Below are 23739 nucleotides of genomic sequence, written 5' to 3' on the forward strand. Positions count from 1 at the left end.
ATTTATTGTTTTAAAAAGTACTAAATTGCTACCATTTTAAATAAATGAATGAATAAATAAATGAATGAATGAATAAATAAAAAAAAATGAACAAATAAATAAATAAATAAATAAAGAAAGAAAGAAAGAAAGAAGGGTTAAAGAAAGAAAGAAGGGTTATGTCCAAAAATTCAGTATACAAAGTTAAGACATCAGAAGTGGACTTTGTTCACCTAAATATGGAATGGAAGTCACTGAGCATGAAACGAAAAACGTTTTGTTTAATCATGAAACGATAACAAAAATAATAAACTTATTTTTATATTTCTACAAATATTTTTGTAATATTTAAAATATATTCATACGGTAATATTTTATTTAAAAAAAAGTAATTTAAACTTTCATAGTTTACATTTTCTATAAATAATTTTCTTTATTTAAAAAAAAATATATTCATATTGAAATAATTAAAAATTTTCATATATTTTTTTTCACATAACTTTGTCATAAAACAAAGTAGCTACCTCCAATGGAATTGACAAACTTCTGTAAAAAAAAAACTTGTGAAAAACACAAATACATTATTTAAAAAAAATGACACCATTTATAGAAATATAACTAATAAAAATTCTCATTAGTTTGTTCTTCGTGATAACACAAATGTTAAGACAAAAATATATTGAAATATAAAAAATGGAAGTTTGTTCTTTTTTTTATTGTTTCATGATAGCACATGAAGTGTTAAAAATAAAACAATTTTTTAAATAAATTATTTCCATATGGTTTCGTATTTCTTTTTTTTTTTTTTTTTTTCAATTTTCACCCCAAACAAGGCACAGTGCCACTTCGAAGTAGGGGGCTACCATCTGGGACATAAATTGCAGGGGTATTATGAAGGAAGATGAGCAGCAAGATGTCTGTTCACACACATTACACTTGAACTTCTGCATGTCAGTACAGTTGGGAAAGCAGAACCCTAGAAAGGAGTTCCAAAATCTAGCAGTTCTGGGGAAGAAACTATTGGAGTAGAAGGCTTTCTTATACCTAGGGATATCTACTGTGAAGGGGTGAGATTTGGCTGCTTGTCGTGTTTGTCGGGGATAGTCACGCCAAGGGGGTACAAGTGCTTGTAGTTCGTCAGAGCATTCACCATTAAAGTACTTGTAGAACAGGCAAAGGGATGCAACATTTCGTCGATGGGACAGAGGCTGAAGCCTAGATGACAGTTCAGGACTTATCAGGTTAGCGACTCTCTTTTGAACCCTGTCCAGGAGTGAGAGACAAGTAGTAGATGCACCATTGCACCAGCCCAAATGTGACAACAGTACTTCATACATGGGCGAATGGTAGCCTTATAGAGGTACAAGATACTTTCAGACGTAAGTAGTTTCCTAGCACGGTAGAGAGAGCCCACCTTCTTCGCAGCAGCCTTGGCAATGTTCTCAATTTCGTTTCATGTTTACTGACTTCCATTCCATATTTAGGTAAACTGAGGCAACTTCAGGTGACTTAACTTTGCGTACTGAATTTTTGCGCATAACAAGAGCCTATCACTCTATTTTTTTAAAAAATATTGAGATGAAAATTACAATTATTTTTACGGAATAAAAAAAAAGGTGTGCTTTCGTCTTAATAATATTGACTCATGTAGATATGAATTATCTAAAAAAAGGGATATTATTTTTAACCGTAAACTATTATACATATTGAAATAAAAAGCCCCGTAGAATTCCCACACATATACATATATTCATACACACATACAGACGTTCTAATAAGAACATTAAATCGACAAGGCAATCCGAAGTTTTTACGAGTTATGTGGATGCTGTGATCGGTCGCGCACGTGCGCTACTTTGGCCTTTCGGCCAAGATCAAAGTGTAGTATCTGTTCCGGCAGATACTGCAAGCTATGACTAGCTATGACTAGCAAAGACCAGATGTGGGGGCAACCCCACATGCCTGACTTTTAACCAGCTCCCATTTCCCACCTCTCGGGAGCTGGTCCCCTTTTTCCCTCCCCCCCTCCCTTCACTCCTCACATTAAAAATCGGCCTTGTGCCTAATTTGCTCGGTGGGGGAGCAAATAAATACCATCTGTTCTTCAGATGCTGCACTTCCATTTCTCGTTCTCTTTCAGTGGAGGAGAAATCCTTCACGACTGAGACAATTTTTAGTTTTTTTTTACCTTTTCTCCACGTTAAAAAACGACCCTGCTGTCTAACTCTGTCCCGTGGGGAGGCATAGTAAATAGGTACTATCAGCAAGGATATATCTTAGTAAAACTAGCAATGGTTTGTAGAGTGGTCACTGGTCAAGGTAGGTCTAGCTTTTCGAATCACGATTCACCCGGACTGTTTTGCAACGTTAATCTTGAAATTAGAACATCAGCATAGATGGTTTTATCGGGTTACTTTCACGTATTGCTTATCAATTAAAAAGGGTGGCTTACTCGCTTACTCACTGAAGTTTAAGGTACTGTTTACAAAAACGCATGCGCGTATTCTTGGCTGAACGCACAATAAGTGCTACGACTACTACTATCACACACACACACACGCACACACAGAAACACACACACACATACACATATATATACTGTTAAAATATATATATGTTACAACATGTTACAACAACAAATATACGTATATTGTTACAATATATTGTTGCGATAAGCACACACACACACACACACACACACACACACACACACACGCACGCACGCACACACACACACACACACACACACACACATGGTGACAGAATGCGATGAAACGAAATCAAATAAAGTTCTAGATCGCGAATATGACAGTTAAAATGCAAATATTTATTTAAAATACGCCTTTGGAAGGTTCGTCTTTGGAATATGTATTTATAGTTTTTAAAGAAATATTTGTGTGTGTATGTGTGTGTATGTGAATATATATATTTATATATACATACTTATATATATAAATATATATATATATAAATAAATATATATATATATATATATATATATATATATATATATATATATATATATTATATATCGGTTTATTCCAGTTCTATTTCACCTTGTATTTACACCAATCCTTTTATTTATGAAGCTCGATATACAAATAAATAACGAACTGTCACATTCCAAATTTCAAGATGCTGACCATTTTACCGTTTGTTTCATTAAGTTATGTTAAAATGTTCAATTCTTAACAGCACCTGTTTCGTAGCGCAGAATCATTCATGTAATGATTGTGTCAAGTTTTTGAATTTATTCTGCCCTTAATTCATCAAATATTCAAAGATGGCGTGATTAAAGCAAAATTGCAACTTCTCTTCCGGTTTTCGGATCTTTTAATAATAGAAATAAACGGTATTATGGACAACATTAACGTTATTATTTAGAAAGCCATTCTTAACATGGGGAGAGGAGAGTGTTTTGTTGAAAATAGCGCAGTTCAATAAGTGCATAAGCACCAAAATGCGAAATATAATTGATAAATTCATATCCCCCCCCACACACACATTAGTGATTAGACGATTCCAATATTTTTCCCGATTCCGATACAATTACCGATTCCGATTTTTTGTAAATCTCTAAATATTTAAATATAAAAATGTTATTTTGCCCCGATTACTGTAAAAAAAAAACCCATCTTAAATGTGCCTATGTTTTCTCAAACGTAAAAACAAACTTGTGAGGAGGTGATGTAGGGATTTTAGTCCTACTGGAAGTTCAAATCAATAAATATTTATTATTTTATTTTTACTATAAGCAGTGAAAGATGTTTGTTAAACCAAAATCAAATAAAAAAATAATTTAAGGAATCGGTTTTGGCATCGGAAAATAGGCTAAAATTTTTCCGATACCGATTCCGATACCCGCAAAAGCTCCGATTTTTCCGATTCCCGATTCCGATTAATCATCCCAATATGTATATATGTAATTTAACTATTTTGGAACAGTGATTACATAAGAATAAAACACATAAAGGTCTCATTTACAAAGCTCAATAGTGCAGTACTAGAGCTACAAATATTTTTCTTTCAAGACACACCTTTAATAGGGATTCATACACAAGTATTTACTTATTTTCTGAGGCTGAAACAATCGTATGCAACATCCTGACCAATAAATGTTCCCGAAAATACTTGTGTATCTATCTCTATTGTCTCTATTGAAGTGGTATCATTATATATAGGAGCAAACGGTCAATAAAACATGTTAAAAACACTTTGAAAAAGAGTTAAAAACATATTTAATCTGAAAAGGAAACACTTGATAAGTGGATAGTCCTTAATCCGCGGAGTTTCGAAGAAATACTTTCCTTCTCATCAGAGGGTAGGAATTATAAAAAAAATGCAGGATCGGATTTTGCATACAAAAGTATTTGATGAAACAACAAGTAAGTCAAAGATCTTACTTGATAACAAAAAAGTGAAGCAGAGGGAAGATGGTTTTATATATATATATATATATATATATATATATATATATATATATATATATATATATATATATAAGGGTGAGAGATTAATAATTGTGAAATTATCAATCAAATTTCCATAGAAGAAAACATAACAGAATCTTGTTTATATGTACGATCGTTTCGGAAACATAACCATTTTATTCATTCGATATTTACAAATAAAACCATCGAGAAATAAGTAAAATATTTCTAGACATCGTCTCTCCATCAGCATAAATGGAAAGGGAGGGGGAGGGGAAGAGAAGACACCTAATTTTTTACCAGCTTATTGAAGTAAATATAGTTCGTGAACCTTTGTAAGGGAGTGGTTCCATATTGTTCTCTTAAAAACCGTAAGGAGGCCTCTCGGTGCGCAAAACGTCTTTGATCAGGAATACTTTGGAAAAGTTTTAGTGTTTTTATTTAATATAAAATGTTTATTCAATTAAAAAAAACATGGTGTTTATCGATATATTTGAAAAAAAAAAAAAAACAAAAAACAAATGGCGGCGAGGTCTCTGTTGAATACAAGTTTGGAAAAATGAGTTCAAACTAAAAATTTATACTAAATACTGTTAGATACTCACTCAATATATGTTAGCCTATGTCACGGTAACATATATTGGGTGGATTTCTAGCAGTATTTTGCATATTTTTTAGTCTGAACTTATTTTCCCAAACTTAATGTATTCAACAAAGACCTCACCGTCATTTGTATTTTTCAAATATATTGATAAACACTGTATGATTTATCGAACCTGATAAACATGTTACATTAAATAAAAACACTTAAAACTTATCCAGTTAGGTAGAAAAGTAACTTCTTGCCTTTGATAACATCTATTTGTTTTTTTGACAACTTTTTCGAATCTATGTGTATAGTAAAACAAACCCAAGAAATAAATTATTACATCAGGAATGGGGTTCCTTGATTTCTGAGAATTTACTGACCTAAAACGAAAAATATAGACATACACTTGTGTGTATACAAGTAGATACCACTGAGAACTTGTGTTATTTTCATGAAAAACAAAACAAAACAAAATCGCAGCCACATAGATAAGACCCTCCCCCCGACAGATATATCGATATATGTGCGTGTGTGAGCCTAGATTTTTTACCTGTGCACGTGTGTTGTTGCACGCATTGCAGCTAAGCACGCTTGCACATTGCGACCGTGGAAGAAGCTCAGCTCAATACAAGTCGACGAAAGTAGAGATTGTCGTTAATGATTCGATTCTTACTAAAACGGTGAGTTTCTAAGTTTGGATTAAGAACGTGACTACAATATGTCTTTATACGTATAAGTTTTGGTGAGTGTATTTGGTATAAAGTTATCTTGACTTCAATATTAAAAGAATTAGAAAGTCTTGGGAAGGGAAAATAAAGAAAAAAGATTATCAATTTTGTTCAGTTGTTAGTGTATACTGTATGTCCGCGTGCGTGTATTTGTTGAGAAATATTCGCATTGATAAATGAAATATTTTTTTAATTGCCATGGAGTGAGAATCACACACGCACACAATGACAGAAAGACAGACACACACATACACACATACATACAAACACACACACACGCACATATATATACCTAGAAGTTTTATTATAATGCTTATTAGAAGTTTCAAGATAAACTGCATATGCGTGTATGCGTGTGTATAGGTATACACACACACACACACACACACACACACACACACACACACACACACACACACACACATACACACGTACACATGTACATACATGCGCATATAATACGTACATGCGTATACTTTGTATTTCATTCCCAAGAGAAATTATCATGCTGACGGTATGCATACAAACATTCTTACGCTAATACACACAGGTGTTCGTATATACACGCATATTCCTATGCACATAATAAACAAGTACTTTTATATACACATACAAACGTGCCTATATATAGAGCTACCAATGTTTATACATACATATTTCACACGTACACAACAGCATATGAGTATATAAATGCATGTGTATACACGCAAACATAAACAGTTTTAAATAAATACGCAAAATGTATATAGATATGTCTGTATATACAATTATAATATGTATGTGTGTGTGTGCGTGCGTATATACATACTCTTATGTACATTAATACAACATGTGCGAGACTATATAAACAGCTAGAACCCACAGAGAACAATTTCGCATATAAATAGATATCCATTAACAAATATAAACAATATATATATATATATATATATATATATATATATATATATATATATATATATATATATATATATGTGTGTGTGTGTGTGTGTTTGTGTGTGTGTGTGTATTCGTGTGTATGTATGCAAACATTCATACCTGCGTACATGTGTAAGCATACGCATACAAACACACACACACTCACATATATATATATATATATATATATATATATATATATATATATACATTGAATATATATAATATATTATATTCGCATATAGTTACAATATATAAACTTAGGAATATATGTATATATATATATATATATATATATATATATATATATTTGTAAACACAAACATGTATACGTACAAATAAATATTTAATTACGCACATAAACATACAAACACACGCTCTCTCTGTCTCTCTCTCTCTCACACACACACACACACACGCGCACACACACACACACACACACACATATATATATGAGTATGTGTGTGTGCATATATGCACTTATGTTTGTCTGTGTGCTTGCTTAGGCGTCCGTACTTGTTTGTGGCGGTAAGCGCACATTTATTCAGGGGATCCGTAAAGAGCGTCATATTATCGAAGACTCGTACTTTCCTCCCTTTCTTCTTTACTCTCATTTTTTTTTTCTTTCTTTGGCTTTCCGGTAACTTTTAAGCAATCGAACAATTCTTACATAAATTACAGACGGGATTCTTTTTTATTTATCTTTTTATTTTTTTCCATTTTTCTCTTTTAAACTTTTTTTTAGTTTTTCTTTTTCGTTATTAATTTTTGTTTGATTTTTTTTTTTTTTTTTTTTTTTTTTTGCTGGTTGCGTGTTTTGGGATATGATAGGTGGTGTTAAACTCTCCGAAGTTAACGATAAATTCTTACCTTTAATGCCTCCTTTATTTTGATGTCGATATAGTCGTGCATATTTTGTTCATAATCCGTGTATTGCTGTTCGAGCATTCCAACCCGATTTTGTAGAGTGGCCAGCGTGCTAAAGTAGGTCCAAGACAGGCCAAAAAGAATCGCAGACAATGTGAATATAATAAAAGCCGATATCCATAGTGGAACCAAAGGGACATTTGGTCGGTCGCCCTCTTTGGACTGTTTTAGTATTTCCATCCTGAAGAGAGAGAAGAAAAATACTTTTTTCTAAAAAAAAAAAAAAAAAAAAAAAAAATAAATTCCTAGTCTCCCGTTAACATAAGCGGGTCTTGCGTATATTGTGCGTTTTTATAGTATTGCCAACGTCATGGAGAGGGCAGTCACCACGCTCCTGTCGCTCGTACTTACCTCGACAACGACGATGTCGACGTCGAGTTATGACAATAATAACAACGAACACAGTAAGTGCGTGCAGTATCGATATATATATTTGTATGTATGGATGTGCATGTGTGTATGTGTGTGTGTGTGTGTGTATGTAAATTTATAAATGTGTGTGTGTGTGTCTGTGTGTGTGTGTATGTGATGATGTATTATGTGCGTGTGCTTTTATGCGTGTGTATAAAACACCACCTCGCGTTCTGTTCCTCGCTGGCTCCCATCTAGTGAGAGATACCGGCTGCCGCTGGGACAACCCATTCAGACATAGGAGCGAAGGGGGGCGCAGCTTGTGCTCGGTGTTGTGCGGCTGCTTCGTTCGCCCTACGCACCCGAGAGGCCAGTCGCTACCTGAACCCTCCCACTTCGACAGAACTTAGTGGACTCGACCCATTTTATCTCATCAAGTGGGGGGAAAATAACAACAAAAAGAAAGTAAAATTTGAAATGTTTTTTACCGACATTTTCTTTTTTCTTTTTTTACTTTCTGTGTTTCGTTCTTTCGATGGTTCTTTCTTTTTTTTCTTTCGTCATTTCTTTCTTTCTTTTTCTTCTGTTATTTCTTTCTGTGTTATTTATTTTCTTTTGTTTGGTGTTTCTTTTTTATTACTGTCTGTTTTGTTCTTTCGAGGTTTGTTTCTTTTTCCGTTTCTTCATTTCTTTCTTTTTCTTCTGCTATTTTTGTGTGTTGTTTGATTTCTTTTGTTTGTTCTTTCTTTCTTTTTTACTGTATGTGTTTCGTTTTTGCGATGTTTCCTTATTTTTCTTTCTGTCTTTCTTTTTCTTTCTTTCTGCTATCCATTCTTTTTTCTTTCGTTATTTCTTTCTGTTTTTTATTTAATTTCTTTTATTTGTTATTTCTTTCTTTTTATTTTCCGTGTTTCGTTTTTGCGATGTTTCTTTTTCTTTCTTTCTTTCTTTCTTTCCTTTTCCTTTTTCTTTCCTTTTCGTTCTTTCTGCTATTCATTCTCTTTCTTTCGTCATTTCTTTCCGTTTATTATTATTTAATTTCTTTTATTTATTACTTACTCTTTTTATTTTCCGTGTTTTTTTTTCAACGCATTAACATTTCGTTTTCTTTCTTTTTCTTTCTTTCTTATTTTTCTTTTTAATTTTTTCTTTATCTTTTTTATCTTTTTCTTTCTTTTTTCTTTCTGTTATTCATTCTTCTTTCTTTTGTTATCTCTTTCTTTTACTTATTATCTCATTTCTTTTATGTGCTGTTTCTTTCTTTCTCCATTCCTTCCTTTTGCTTATCTATTTATCTTTCTTTCATTGTGTTTTTCTTCTAACGTTTCTTTCTTTTTACTTGTTTTATTTTTCTTTCTTGTTTATTTATTTTTCTTTCTTGTTGTTTTATTTTTCTTTCTTGTTTATTTTTCTTTCTTTCGTTTTTGCTATTCATTCTTTTTCTTTCATTTTCTCTTTATGTTTCATATTTCTTCCATTTATTGTTCCTCTCTGTATTTCGTTTTTCCACTTTCACAGTGTTTTTTCCTACGTTGCTTTATTTCGTTGTTATACGTGTTTCGTTTTTTTTCTGTTGTTGTTTGTTTCCTTTTCTCTCTCTGTTTTTCCTTTTTCTTTTCTTTGATTATTCTTTTCTCTTGCTAATCTTTCTATCTTTCCTTTTTTCTTTTAATTTCATATTACGTTTCTTTCTTCCTCTGTTACCTTCCTGCTACGTTTCTTTTCTAGTTTTTTCTGCCTTTCATTATCTTCCTTTCATTTTTCTTCATTGTTTTTTTTTTCGTTAATGTATTCTTAGCTACCTTTCTTTCTTTGCTCGATTTAATTTTCTTTCTATTTTCTTTCTTTTGTGTTTCCTTTTTGTTTATCACTTTCCTTTTCTTTCTTTTATTGTTTCTTTATTTGTTTCTTTTTCTTTCATTTCCTCTCAACTTTTTCTCCTTCTTTTTTCTTTATTCCTTTTGTGTTTCGTTTCCCTCTTTTACTTTCTGTCTTCTCTTTATTCTTTTAATTTTTTATTCCTTCATTCTGCGTTTATTTCAATCTTTCTTTTTTTCCTTTTTTTTTCATAGTATTTTCATTTCTTTGCCGTTATTTTTACTTTTCTTTGTTTCTTTCCGTTTATTGTTTTTGGTTATTTCTGTGCATTTTGCATCTTTGCTTTCATTCTTTCTTTATTGATTTCTTCGATTCTTTCTTTCTTTTTCAATTAACATTTAACTTTTTCCTTTTCCGTTTTTGTTTTTATTACATTTTACGTTTCTTTTTTTTCTCCATATATTTTGTTCTTTTGTGCTTATTTCTATTGCTTTTTTATGTTTCGTGCTTTCTAAGCCTTTTTCATTCATTCTTTCTTTCTTTCTTTTTTGCTGTTTATTGTTTTTGTTTGTGCTTTATTCATGCGCTGTTTCTTTCACTTTTTATTTATCTTTTTTTTAAAAAATGTTTATGCCTCGTGTTTTCCCAGCTCTTTTTTTTATTTCTTTTTGCTATTTATTCTCTGTTTTTGCTTTGTTCAGTCTGTGTTTCTTTCGCTATTTCTTTCTTTGTGTTGCTTTCTTTCTTTCTGCTTTCATTTCTTCTTATCTTCTTTTTTTTTCAATGTATTTTTCCTCTTGCTTTTCCTTTGTTTTCTTTTTGATTCTATCTTTATCAGTTTATGATTATGTTTCTTTCTTTGTTTATTTTTTACATTTCTTTTCTGTTACGTTTTGCTTCCTTTTTGTTTCGTTTTTATTTCTGTGTTTCCTGTTTTCTACACTTTTTCCTTCTTATTGTAGTTACATCATGTTTCTTTTTTTTTCTCTGTTCATACTCTTCCATTTTATCTGGTTTTACGTGATCAGGTTGTCTGAAGATTCGTTTTGCTTCTTTTTTGTTTCGTTTTTATTTCTGGAAAGGAAACTTTTTTCTACACTTTTTCCTTTTTATAGTAGTTACGTGATCAGGTTGTCTGAAGATTCGTTCTACTTCTCTTTTTGTTTCGTTTTTATTTATGTGTTTCCTTTTTTGTACACTTTTTCCTTTTTATAGTAGTTACATAATGTTTCTTTTTTCTTCTTTGTTCATATTCTTCCATTTTATCTGGTTTTACGAGATCACCTTGTCCGAAGATTCGTTCTGCTTCTCTTTTTGTTTCGTTTTTATTTCTGTGTTTCCTTTTTTTCTACCCTTTTTCCTTTTTATAGTAGTCACATCATGTTTCTTTCTTTTCTTTGTTCATATTCTTCCATTTAATCTGGTTTTACGAGATCAGGTTGTCTGAAGATTCGTTTTACTTCCTTTTTGTTTCGTTTTTATTTCTGTGTTTCCTTTTTTTCTACTCTTTTTCCTTTTTATAGTGGTCACATCATGTTTCTCTTTTTCTTTGTTCATATTCTTCCATTTAATCTGGTTTTACGAGATCAGATTGTCTGAAGATTCGTTTTGCTTCCTTTTTGTTTCGTTTTTATTTCTGTTTTATTTTTCTACTCTTTTTCCTTTTTATAGTGGTTACATCATGTTTCTTTTTTTCTTTGTTCATATTCTTCCATTTAATCTGGTTTTACGAGATCAGATTGTCTGAAGATTCGTTTTGCTTCCTTTTTGTTTCGTTTTTATTTCTGTTTTATTTTTCTACTCTTTTTCCTTTTTATAGTGGTTACATCATGTTTCTTTTTTTCTTTGTTCATATTCTTCCATTTAATCTGGTTTTACGAGATCAGATTGTCTGAAGATTCGTTTTGCTTCCTTTTTGTTTCATCCCTGTGTTATCTTGTTTCGTTCGTTCTGTGTTTCTTCCGCTATTTCTTTCTTTGTGTTGCTTTCTTTCTTTCTGCTTTCATTTCTTCTTATCTTCTTTTTTAATGTATTTTTCCTCTTGCTTTCCTTTGTTTTCTTTTTTATTGTATATTTATTAGTTCATGATTATGTTTCTTTCTTTTTTTAAATTTTCTTTTCTGTTTCGTTTTACTTCTTTTTTGTTTAGTCCCTCTCTTATCAAAGAACATACTGTTGATTGATACGTTATAAGTGTCCTACCTTACCATCAAGCAGTCTTGATTTTATTCAAAAATTAAAACTACTTAACATTTTAATATTTTATTGTTCTGTATTCATCTGAATTCGCGTAACAAAATACCGACAAACAAAAGCACCAATCATAGTGACAAAACCTCGCAAGTAAAACAGAATTATTTATAAATTGCTCAGCAATGCCCGTGCTAAAAATGAGCGTATTTTTCTTTTCAGTTTTTTTATTAAAATACAATAAATAAATAAATACACACATACATACAATATCTTTATATTAAATAATCCTTTTTCACAATAGCAGGATTAATAGTCAATTATAAATGATCCATAAACTAAGAACAAAATTAATACTCTTTATAGAAATAAAGTCAAGTTTATTTTTATTTTTAGTACGTACTTTTTTTAGTATTTACTTTAATACGTATTTTTATTTTTCCACGCGTTATGAGTGTTAAACATTTATTTCAGTCTCGCAAAACCTGGTACCAAATGTTTTTTTTACACATTTTAAAACTTGAGTAATTCAATGCAATAAAAACTGGAGATACCACTTAAACAATCTAAACACAAACTTATAAAAATATGTTCAAATCAAAATGGTTTATTCTAAATTTCTCTCTAAAACAAAACAAGCTCTTTGCTACGTTAACATGAGTATGAAACAATGTTACTTGTGTTAATGCATAACAACTCGTAAAACTAGAACATTCGTTTTTAAATCTAAACAACGTTCACTGTTATCCACGGTCCCCACAGAACAAGGAAACATAACTGACAGGACAGAAAAAATCGGAAATAAGCAGACGAGAAGAACAAAAAAAAAAAAAAAAAAAAAAAGCGAACAAACTGGTGCAGTATAATTTTTGTTTCAAATTCTCTACTCTTGGTCGGGGTTGTTTTTCAGTCCTTATTTAGGAATGCCTTTCCTTTTATTTCGTTTCTCTGTTGCAATTGTCACTTTCTGTGCTAACGTTTCTTTTTCTTTTTATTTTAAACCATATTGATGCTTTTATGATAAAAAGGTCCGGTCATGGCGTCCAAAATAAATATATCTGTAACGTCGTCGAAGACGAGTATTGGCTGAAGAGAGCTTGATATGGATATCTAAAACGGTCCTAATTATCGGGCTAGAAACCGACGGTACCAATGACTTATCTCATCTAACAACTTTCTGTACACAAAATACAATATATATATATATATATATATATATATATATATATATATATATATATATATATATATAATAAAAATTACAATTAAATTTACCAAAATGATCCAAGATGGTAAAACTAAAGTATATTATAAATATTAAAGAATTAATATTTATAACGTAATATCAACCAGATGTGAAAGCTCGATAAAACCAAATAGGAGAAAGAGCTTATAATAAGAGCAACCCGTTAATAAAACATGTTAAAAAACACTTTGAAAGAGTTAAAAACATATTTAATCTGAAAAGGAAACACTTGATGAGTGGATAGTCCTTAATCCGCGGAGTTTTGAAGAAATATTTTTTTCTCATCAGAGGGTAGGAATTAGCAAAATGCGGGATCGGATTTTGCATACAAAAGTATTTGATGAAACTGCAAGTAAGTCAAAGATCTTACTTGATAACAAGAAGTGAAGCTGAGGGAATACAATGAAGAAAAAGGTGATTACACGTGAATGGATAGTCTGGTGAAAGGTAAATAATCCAATGACGGTAAAATCCAAAAATATAAATCCAAGAAAGTTAATTGAATTTCCATTCGCACAAGTTAAATCCAAGGAAATCACGTAATTGGAAGATGGTCCAAAATAATCCAAAAGGCCGAAATACATGGAATAATTCACAAATATGTACAAGGAAAAGGGGAAAAATTCCAATAATATTAATAAAAGAAAAATAAGATATGCGTTTCACATGGCTGCCGAGATTTGTGAATTATTTCATGGATTTCGGCCTTTTGGATTATTTTGGACCATCTTCCAATTACGTGATTTCCTTGGATTTTAATTGTGGGAATGGAAATTCAATTAACGTGCCAACAACAATCTAATTTCTCTGATTTGTTCTCTTAGCAGCTATTCTTCCAGCTCCAAACCAACTACTTTGGCAAAGTCTTGAGATCCATGATTTCTATAACTGTATGCAAAAGAAACCACAGGATAAACATCGACTATCTATTCGCTGTAAGAATTTATGTGGTTGTAGCTGTATAGTTCTACAATTAGTCAACTATGACAAAAAATTCCTTACCTTATGTTGCCGGGCATACTACTTGTGCTTAGTTGTTGATGCCTATGTTTTGTTAAACCGACATCTAAGAAACCTCTGAATCCCATTTTCACTAAATATGTGTATTGACTGTTTTGCAATTTCTTCAGGATCAGTTGCTTGTTCAATGGACGTTCAAGAAGAGAAAAATAATTTACTTATTCCACAACCAACACAATTGTTTAGGGTTGCTGATAATGAATCTAATTATGCAGAGTTTGCAAGCAAATGAAGACGAAAGAATTATAAGGACCGAATACTTCTGAATATTTTAAGGGCACTCTAGGTTTTTTACTCTGTTTATTCAGTTTCAATGTCTCTTTCCCATAGAGGTTATTGTGTAAATACATGTAACTTTTTATTTTGTTACAAAAAAAAGACTTCAGGTTGGTTAACTCTGTACTGAGCGCTGGCAAAGTTTAAGAAGGAATAAACGCGGTTAATAGAGAAAAGAGGCATTGTTGGGAAATTACTCTGTGGGTGTGACTGGAATCGAAATGGAATGCTCCAAGCAAGTGGTCAGAAAAGGTTGCGGTAGATGTGTATTTAGTTTGCTGTAGACTCTACCGAAAGAATGGTTGACCGAGTCATTATGTAGGTGGTGCGTATGTTAAAAAAATTATTAAAAAATATCCAGGAAAAAGGCAATCAATATATGTAAATTCCCCGATACATCAGTGACGAATTATGGGGATTAATATAAAGTGTATAAAAATATACAGTTTTGTAAATTCTATATCTGTATATATATATATATATATATATATATATATATAAAACAAAGTAAGATATACGAAAAATAAATGAAGTGTAAAATAAAATAAATATGTAAAAATATACATTTTCCAAAAAAAAATCTCAACCGAAATTTATGAGAAGATTAAATGAGAAAAAAGAGAATTTAAAACAAGTGTTCTTATTATTGTATACGCAATGTGGTTTTATTGTTGTTATGAGGAGGTTTTTGCTTTGATTAGTTAGTCAATAATCAATTTTGGTAAGTTAATGAATTTTATATTTGTATAAATAAATGTTATTTAAAGTGTTAATTAAAGTCAAGTTAATGGAAAAATGGAAGAACTATTTTAAAATATAAAAAAATGTTAAGTTGCATTTATACTGTAATTGAGGTATTACCGTCTGTGAATTTTTGATTGAAGAAAGTAAATTGTCCAATTGTATCAATAAACATCTTTCCAATTAACGGAACAACATTAAGAAGTTACGTCGTCAAACAAAAACAAAAATAAATAAATAAATAAAGAAAAAACACGCTGAAATGGTCGTGTGTGTGTGTGCATGTGTGCGTGCGCTGTGAAGTGTGAAGTAGTAGTACGAACAATTCCATAACAGAAATACGGTTTCAGCGCCGGTCTGGCTCGTCGCTAAGCAACGACCTGAAAAAATGGCCGGCAATTTCATTTGCATGCGTACAATAATACATAGCGATTATCAGGTGCCGATACTTGTTGAAAACATTTCAATGCAAAACCTACCTTAAAACACTACCAGACACAGCAAGTACCTTTGTGAGAAATTTCATAAAAATCGGTCCAGCTGTTTTTGAGTCTATAACGAACGAACACACACACACACACAGACAAAGTTGCATTTATATAATTGTAGAGATATAGTAACTCTATATTGTATTTGTGTTGCATTAATGTCTTAAAGTTTCATTTAAATAATAATTTTCCATTGTGCAGCTTTCTTTTTGCCTCCTCAAATTGAAGTTATTTTTTTTTAAATTGACGTGAATACTAAAATATTTCAATTAAAAGTCAAATATGACCAGGTAAAATTATAGAGGAATAAAAGGCGAATCAAATGAGGTAGAGGTTGTTTAAACAGTTACATTAAATTTAATTTAAATTTGCAGTTTTTGAAAAATTACAAGTGCGTACTTTCTTCTTGCCAGCACTGTATATATATATATATATATATATATATATATATATGTGTGTGTGTGTGTGTGTGTGCATGTATATACATATATATGCATATATATATAAGTGCCTATATATATATATATATATATATATATATATATATATATATATATATATATATATATATATATATCCGTAAACATATCAAGTTTTGTTTTCCGCTGATTAGTTGTTACCATATGACGTATGACGTATGACGTTTAGATTACCGGAAAGGTTAATAAATATTTACAACATTTCCAATTTGACAAAAGGCGAGATTAATGGAGGGGGGGGGACAAGGATCAAATTCTCAGCGCATAAAATAGGAGTGAATAATTTTATGTGCGTCTTAATTGTTTAAGTGCGCCTACTTTACACAAATACGCTTATATACATAAACTAGACTTTTCAGCCAGTTAAAGACCGAAAAAAATATAATCCATTGATGTAGAATGGGTGTTTTGTGGCAAAAAAATGGTTGAATATAGTTTAATTTGTTATCCTTTTTACTTTAACTACCGCCCAATAGTGGTTTAAGAAATTTAGTGGCGGCGACGAGAGTCTTGAAGATAATGAGCGTAGTAGTCGGCCATCAGACGTTGACAACGATCAATTAAGAGCCTTCGTCGAAGCCAATCCACACACAACTCTTTAAGAATTGCTTCTGAATTAGACGTAACGTATACGACGATTTCCAACCACTCGCGAGAGAGTTGAAAAGTAAAAAAAAAACAAACAAAAAACCCTGATAAATGGGTGTCTCACGAATTAAATGTCCACCAAAAGAAACGTCGTTAGGAAGTGTCATCTTCTCTACTTTTACGCAACAAGAATGACCCGTTTCTCGACTGGGTTGTGACTTGCGATGAAAAATTGGTTATTTACGACAACTGGCGCTGCTCAGCTCAGTTGTTAGACGCCGACGAAGCTCCACGACATTCTCGAAGACAGAGTTTCACCAAAAGAAGGTCATGCTGACTGTTTGGTGGTCTTTGATCGGTCTCATTTATTACAATTTTCGAATCGAACATACAACCATGGAGTCGATAGTCGCCAGTTATTTGCTTAAGCAGCGGGATCAACGGCTGTAAATCATATATTGAATGTCTTTATAATAAGCATTGATCGATACTTTTAAAGAGCTTTGCATGATGCTAAGTTAGTAGCAGGCGATATAATTTAACCAAAGTGCTCTAGCCAAAAGCGGGGATTATATGGTTTTCCACATGCAAACGGTGTCGCAGTATCACAGCTTTTCAGTGTGGTTAGACTAGCACCCTACCTTAATCAGGAACCGAACCTGCAACTATCTAGTTGATAGTCGGCAGTTCTTCTCTCGAAGCTACGGGATCGACGCTCGTTAATAATATGTCTGATGTCCTCTTATGATCAGCGACCACCACTTTAAAGTGCGCTACTTGTTTGTTTACAAAGAGCTTGGAATTACGCTTAGAAAGTAGCAGGAAATATAATGTAAGAAAAATGCTCTATCCAAGAAGGGGGACTTATATATATAACACTTTATCTGTGTATGTGTGAGTTCGTTCCATATTGGCTCCGAAACGTCTGGGCCGATTTTAAAATTTTTTTACACAAATGTACTTCATATGTCTGAGGATGTTAATAGATAGATTTTGAATCGGATTCCCCCCACCCCCGATAAGTATCGAGAATTGATAATCGAAAACATCCGATTAAAGAGGAAGCAGCCAATTTTGACCAAAGTTAACACCCTTATACAACATAACATCTTTGAATGAATTTGAGAATTTTATCACCGCACAAGAGGAGTTGAAGATATAAGAAAGCAGTTTATTCATGATTTTGCACGACCATTTTACAATAAAGAAATAGGTGTCGCGTCTGCTCACGGTCGAATCAGAAAATTGTTTGCAATTATCTCAATGCACCAAAAAGAAAACTTTTGTCAATGTGTGATACGTAGCGGGTGTGGGGGATGGGTGCGTTCGACGTTGTCCGGTCGTAAAATACGGTTAAATAAATAATTATTATTATTAATAATAATAATAATAATAAAAAAACAGCGGGAATTGGGTGCCATCAGCCAGAAACGAAACTGCAAGCAAAATTTTGTAAGCCCCCACCTCTTCAAAAAAAAAAAAAAAGAAATTTATCTTTTTAAAACGAAAGAATGAAACGAACGTTTGCGCATGCGCGATTAACAAACACTGTCGAAACCAAGATTTTAACTTACCCCCTCCAAACAAAACGACATTTCTACATGAAATAATTGATAAGTTTTTCTAATATTTCGATATTATGTACCCGAGAGACCGCTCTTTCTAACAATACCACGTTCGTGTCGGTTCGACAAAAGTTAAAGCGGGCATACAAACACACAAACACACAGAGACTGCTGAAATTTATATAATAGATGGATGAAACATGGACCTACTACTTCACCCCAGAATTAAATTGGCAGTCAACTTAGCGAACAAGAGTAGGCCAAAGCCGTTCAATGCGACTAAAGACGCAACTATCAGCAGGCAAGGTTTTGCCTACTTGATTTTGTGGATGCGCAAGAAATTTTGTTCATAGATTACCTTGACAGAGGAAGAATCATCAATAGCGAATATTATATAAAATTATATGTGCGCTGGAAGGAAGAAACGACCACAGATCCAGAAAAATGTCCTCTTTGAGCAAGACAATGCACTGTGCCACTAGTCGATCGCAACAATAGCAAAATTACTAATTTTAATTATTATTTAATTTTCACTCCAAACAAGGCACAGTGCTACTTTGAAGTAGTGGGCTACTATCGGGGACATAAGTTGCAGAGGTATTATGAAGGAAGATGAGTAGCAAGATATCTGTTCACATTACACTTGAACTTCTGCATGTCAGTACAGTTGGGAAAGCAGAATCCCGGAAGGGAGTTCCAAAGTCTTGCAGTTCTGCGGAAGAAACTATTGGAATAGAAGGCTTTCTTACGCCTAGGAATCTCTACTGTGAAGGATGGGATTTAGGTGCTTGTCGGGTTTGTCGGGGATAGTCACGTCGAGGGGGTACAATTGCTTGTAGTTCGTCAGAGCATTCATCATTAAAGTACTTGAAGAACAGGCAGAGGGATGCAACATTTCGTCGATGGGACAGCGACTGAAGCCTAGATGACAGTTCAGGACCTATCAGGTTGGCGACTCTCTTTTGAACCTTGTCCAGGAGTGAGAGACAAGTAGCAGATTCACCAGTCCAAATGTGTCAACAATACTCCATACATGGGCGAATAGTGGCCTTATAGAGGTACAGGATACTTTCAGACGTAAGTGTTTTTTTAGCACGGTAGAGAGAGCCCACCTTTTTTCTCAGCAGCCTTGGCAATGCTCTCAATGTATCTATTCCAGTTCATGTTACCTGTAAACGTCAAGCCCAGGAGTTTAAAGGAAGTACTTTCGGGTAATGTGTTCTTGACCATTGCTATTGGTGGTAGAGAAGGTTTCTTGTAATTATTGAAGGAAATAAGCTTAGTCTTGGCAGCATTGAATGTGACCCTCCATTTTTGTCCTCATTCCACTACAGACTGGAGGTCATCCTCTAGTGTTTCTGCCATTTCTGTTATGTGTTCATTTGTTTTCCCCTCGTGACTTTTATAGAGAGTGGTGTCATCAGCAAATATACCCATCTCAGAAACAATTTTATCAGGAAGGTCATTTACGAATATCAAAAATAATAAAGGTCAAAGGATAGACCCCTGAGGTACTCCCACATTTATATCATATTGTTTAGATGTTCGACCTTCGAAGACAACCGGGAGTTCTCTCTTATTTAAGAAGGATTTAATTATGCATTCTTCCAGTGATACCATATGATCTAATTTTCCTTAGAAGACCATCATGCCATACCCTGTCAAAACCTTTAGATAATCGAGAGCTACCGCTCTACCTTCCTCTGTTTTGTCCAGTGAACGGTATATACCTTCAGAGATTACAGTTAGGATATCTGCTGTGGAATGGGCTTGCCTAAATCCATATTGATTGTCGGCCAGGAGTTTAGCAGCTGGAAGGTGTTGGACTAGAGCTTGATTAATTAAGGACTATTTTGGCGAAACGCGAGAGAAGGCTAATGGAGCGATAATTTATTGGGTCAGTTCTTTCGTCAGAATTCTTAAAAACTGGTACCACAGAAACGGTTTTCTAGCAGTCAGGAAAGCAAGATCTGTTGATGCATTTGTTATAAAGTTTGGAGAAAACTGTAGCAACCTCAGCGGAGCATTTTTTTTTAATAGCACAACCGGAATGAGATCGGATCCACATGCTTTTGAGGTGTCAAGGTTTTTTTTTATGATACCATGTACCTGAGAAGGGGTGATTTTCAAAGACGGTTTGTTTCTGCATCCACCCTATCTCGCAAATTCAGCGTCTACTGACTGCTTGCAATCAAGTGAATGATGCAGGAAAGAGGTTTGACTCCAATGAAGAAGGAACCTCAGGAAAAAAAAGGGACACGGGGTAAAAGGGAGTAATGGAAACCGAAGTGTCTTCTTCTTCTTCTTCTTCTTCTTCTTCTTCTTCTTCTTCTTCTTCTTCTTCTTCTTCTTCTTCTATTTTATCTGTTTTCCTTCTTCGTTTCCTTCTTTTGCTTCTTCTTCGTCTGCCTGTTTTTCTTCGTTTTCTTCTTATTATTATTATTCAGCTGCTGCCGACATCGAATTATAAGAAAAGCATTGATAACTCGCTATTAACGACTATTGGTCTTTCATGAGGTTTGAGTGACAATAAGCCTCTCGTCACCTCCAAAGTTTCAATACTTTCTGTACTTTTTTAGTGGAAGTCTACTTAGTGCGATACCTCCTCGGTCTTTCCATCCTCCTAACCCATACACGAGTATTTTAGAAGAGGAGGAGCAGTTTATGAGATTAATAATAATAATAATAATAATAATAATAATAATAATAATAATAATTTACTCATACAGGTCAACCATCATCAGTGATTGTTCACTGACAATAACCGGTTGTGTTCCATAAAGTCTACGTGATAACAAATCGTCCCATATTTTAAACATTCACCAAACATTGCAAATGAATTTGCGTTATCGCCAAACCTGCTTACCATGTATTTCTCACCAGCAAAAACCTTTGCTCTTATCTGGAATTTAGATTTAATTTTGTAAATTAAGCCTCCCCAGGTTACATTATTATTATTATTATTATTATTATTATTATTATTATTGGCTCATATGGAGCTTTCACACAAGTCAACAAACGATCTGATTGGAAACCTGTGGTATTCTCTAGAAGCTGAGTGCCAACAAGTCTCCCCAGACGTCCAGACCTCTCCACCTCCTTCGATAGCATTTGCAAATGAATTTGCATCATCGCAACAGCCACTTACCATTGATTTCTCGCTGGTAGTGGCCATTGGTTTATGCTGGAATTTGAGTGGCACCCAGCCTCCCTAAGGTCCCAGTTCTCTTTGCGCTTGTCCAGCCGAGGTCTGGTTGGCGCTCGCTCCTCGGTCTTTCAGTCCTTATTGGCCCTTTTCAGCCCTTTGGTATCATTTTTTTTTGGGGGGGGGGGAAGGATCGGTGATGAAACAATGGGGGGAGTGCATGATGGGGGTGGGGTGGGTGTAGAACTTGTAAATATGCAGTTTCGGTGTTCTTCATTCCCTGTAACGCTTATTCGTTATATTGTCTTGTATTATTCTCCGCGGTCAAGGGTTTTCCTTAATATTTCAGTCGTTTTCATTATCGTTAGTCGTTGTACTTTTGCAGTTATTCCTCTGATTCCAATTTCTGACATTCTTTTTTCGAAGTTTTTCGGGATTGTTCCTAGTGCTCCTACTATTATCGGTATTATTTGGACTTTCTTCATCATCCAAATCCCTTTTAACTCTCTGGCTAGCTCTGTGTATTTGCTTCGTTTCTCCTTTTCTTTCATACTCACCCTGTGATCAGCTGGGACTGCAAAGTCCACGATTAGACAGGATTTTTCTTTCTTGTTAATTATTACGACATCTTGTCTTCTTGCTTGGATGGGTTTGTCCGTCTGTATGTCCATGTCCCATAGGATTTTGTGGTTCTCGTTTTCGAGTGCTGTTGCAGGTTTATGCTTGTACCATTTGTCTGTACGCTCAAAATGCAGTCGTTTACACAATTCCCAGTATACCACCCTCCCCACTTGGTCATGCCTGTTTTTGTATTCCTTTTGGGCAAGTTTGCTGCATTCGCTTACTATATGATTTATCGTTTCGTCTCTTTGTCCACAGAGTCTGCATTTGCTGTTTTCTTGTTTTTATCGATCCTTGCTTTGATATGGTTGGTTCTTATCGAGTTATCTTGTGCTGAAGTTATTAGAGATTCAGTTTCTCGGTTTATATGTCCTTTTCGCATCCATGTCCAGGTGTTTTCGTTATTCTCATCTTTTGTCATTCTTATGAATCTTCCGTGGAGTTGTTTCTCTTCCCACTTCTCTTTTCTCGTTTTGTCGTTTGTCTCTCTGTTTTCTGTTTTGTTTTTTTCAGTGTCTCTCGCTGCCATAATTATTCTTTCAGTGTTTTGCATTATGTATTTTTCTAGTTCTTTTGTCGTGTCCTTCACACAGTCTTCTATAGAGATCAGTCCCCTCCCACCGTCTTTCCTTAATTATTATTATTATTATTATTATTATTATTATTATTATTATTATTATTATTATGTTCGTTAACTTTACAGAGTTGCAATCCTTTATACCGGTTAATTTTTCACTCAAGATCGAGTTTTTACATCAAAGCTGCTGAGCATAAAAGCACCTGACGTAGGATGTTTGCTGTGCCAAGTAGAACCGACTTCTGGGGTACGGTGACGTTGTACTTAATTCCTAAAACGTTCAAATGTTTCTACATTATTATTATTATTATTATTATTATTATTATTATTATTATTATTATTATTATTATTATTATTATTATTATATGTTTATGGAAATGTGTGTATACATGTGCGAAGGTGTGGAAATGTATATGTATTACCGACAAGCCAGAATTGTTTGAGTGAATCCAACCTCGCGACACGACACGAGCCGGATTGTCATCGCGGTTTTCAGCGATCGGGAAGTAGGGGGTGGCTAGGAGACAAATAGAGAAAGAGGGTTGCCCTAAGCACCCCCTTTTTTGCCCGTCGCAACCTCCCTCTCCGCCACCGCCGACCGCCACCGCCGCCGCTGCTTGAGTTGTTGACAGGAACTATCCAATCTACCCGGACAAGCAATCTAAACCTGATAATTCTCGCCCCTCCCCCACCATACCGCCAGTCCGAATTGACGAACGTTTCTTCCTCCTCCTCATCCGCGATTCTGTTGCGTCTCCTGTCTCGCAACCAAAGATTTATCTTCCTGTTCGCCATTAAAATATATATATATATATATATATATATATATATATATATATATATATATATATATATATATATATCTTTTTTTTTTTTTCTTTTTTTTTGGGGGGACCCTTACTAGGAAACTTGTCGTCAGTCGGAGTCACTTTCGAAACCTGACTTTCAATTTGAAGAAAAGCTTAAAAAAATAAAAAAAAATAAATAAATAATAATAATAATAATAATAATGATGATGATGATGATGATGATGATGATGATGATGATGAACAGTTAATATTTA

The 23739-nt window shown here is 33.5% G+C and overlaps 1 protein-coding gene across 31 annotated transcripts in view; it reads right to left on the bottom strand.

The window, feature by feature from the left end:
* Positions 1–8328, bottom strand: part of LOC145249546 (uncharacterized) — a 517983-nt gene extending 509655 nt beyond the window's left edge. For 20 of the 31 annotated variants that reach the window (XR_013863546.1, XR_013863545.1, XM_080111222.1 and 17 more), the window contains exon 1: positions 7515–8191. Coding sequence is in view for 29 of the 31 variants with exons in the window: in XM_080111222.1 (XP_079967348.1) it covers positions 7515–7751 (237 nt within the window). In the remaining 2 variants the exon portion in view is untranslated. Of the gene's footprint in view, positions 1–7514 lie in introns of all 31 variants that reach the window. The other 11 variants (XM_080111208.1, XM_080111203.1, XM_080111213.1 and 8 more) reach the window with 4 other exon arrangements.
* Between the last annotated feature and the right edge of the window lie 15411 nt (positions 8329–23739).

The sequence above is a fragment of the Euprymna scolopes genome, chromosome 28 (assembly GCF_053919585.1).
Source record: "Euprymna scolopes isolate OS-2025 chromosome 28, ASM5391958v1, whole genome shotgun sequence".
Taxonomy (NCBI): domain Eukaryota; kingdom Metazoa; phylum Mollusca; class Cephalopoda; order Sepiida; family Sepiolidae; genus Euprymna; species Euprymna scolopes.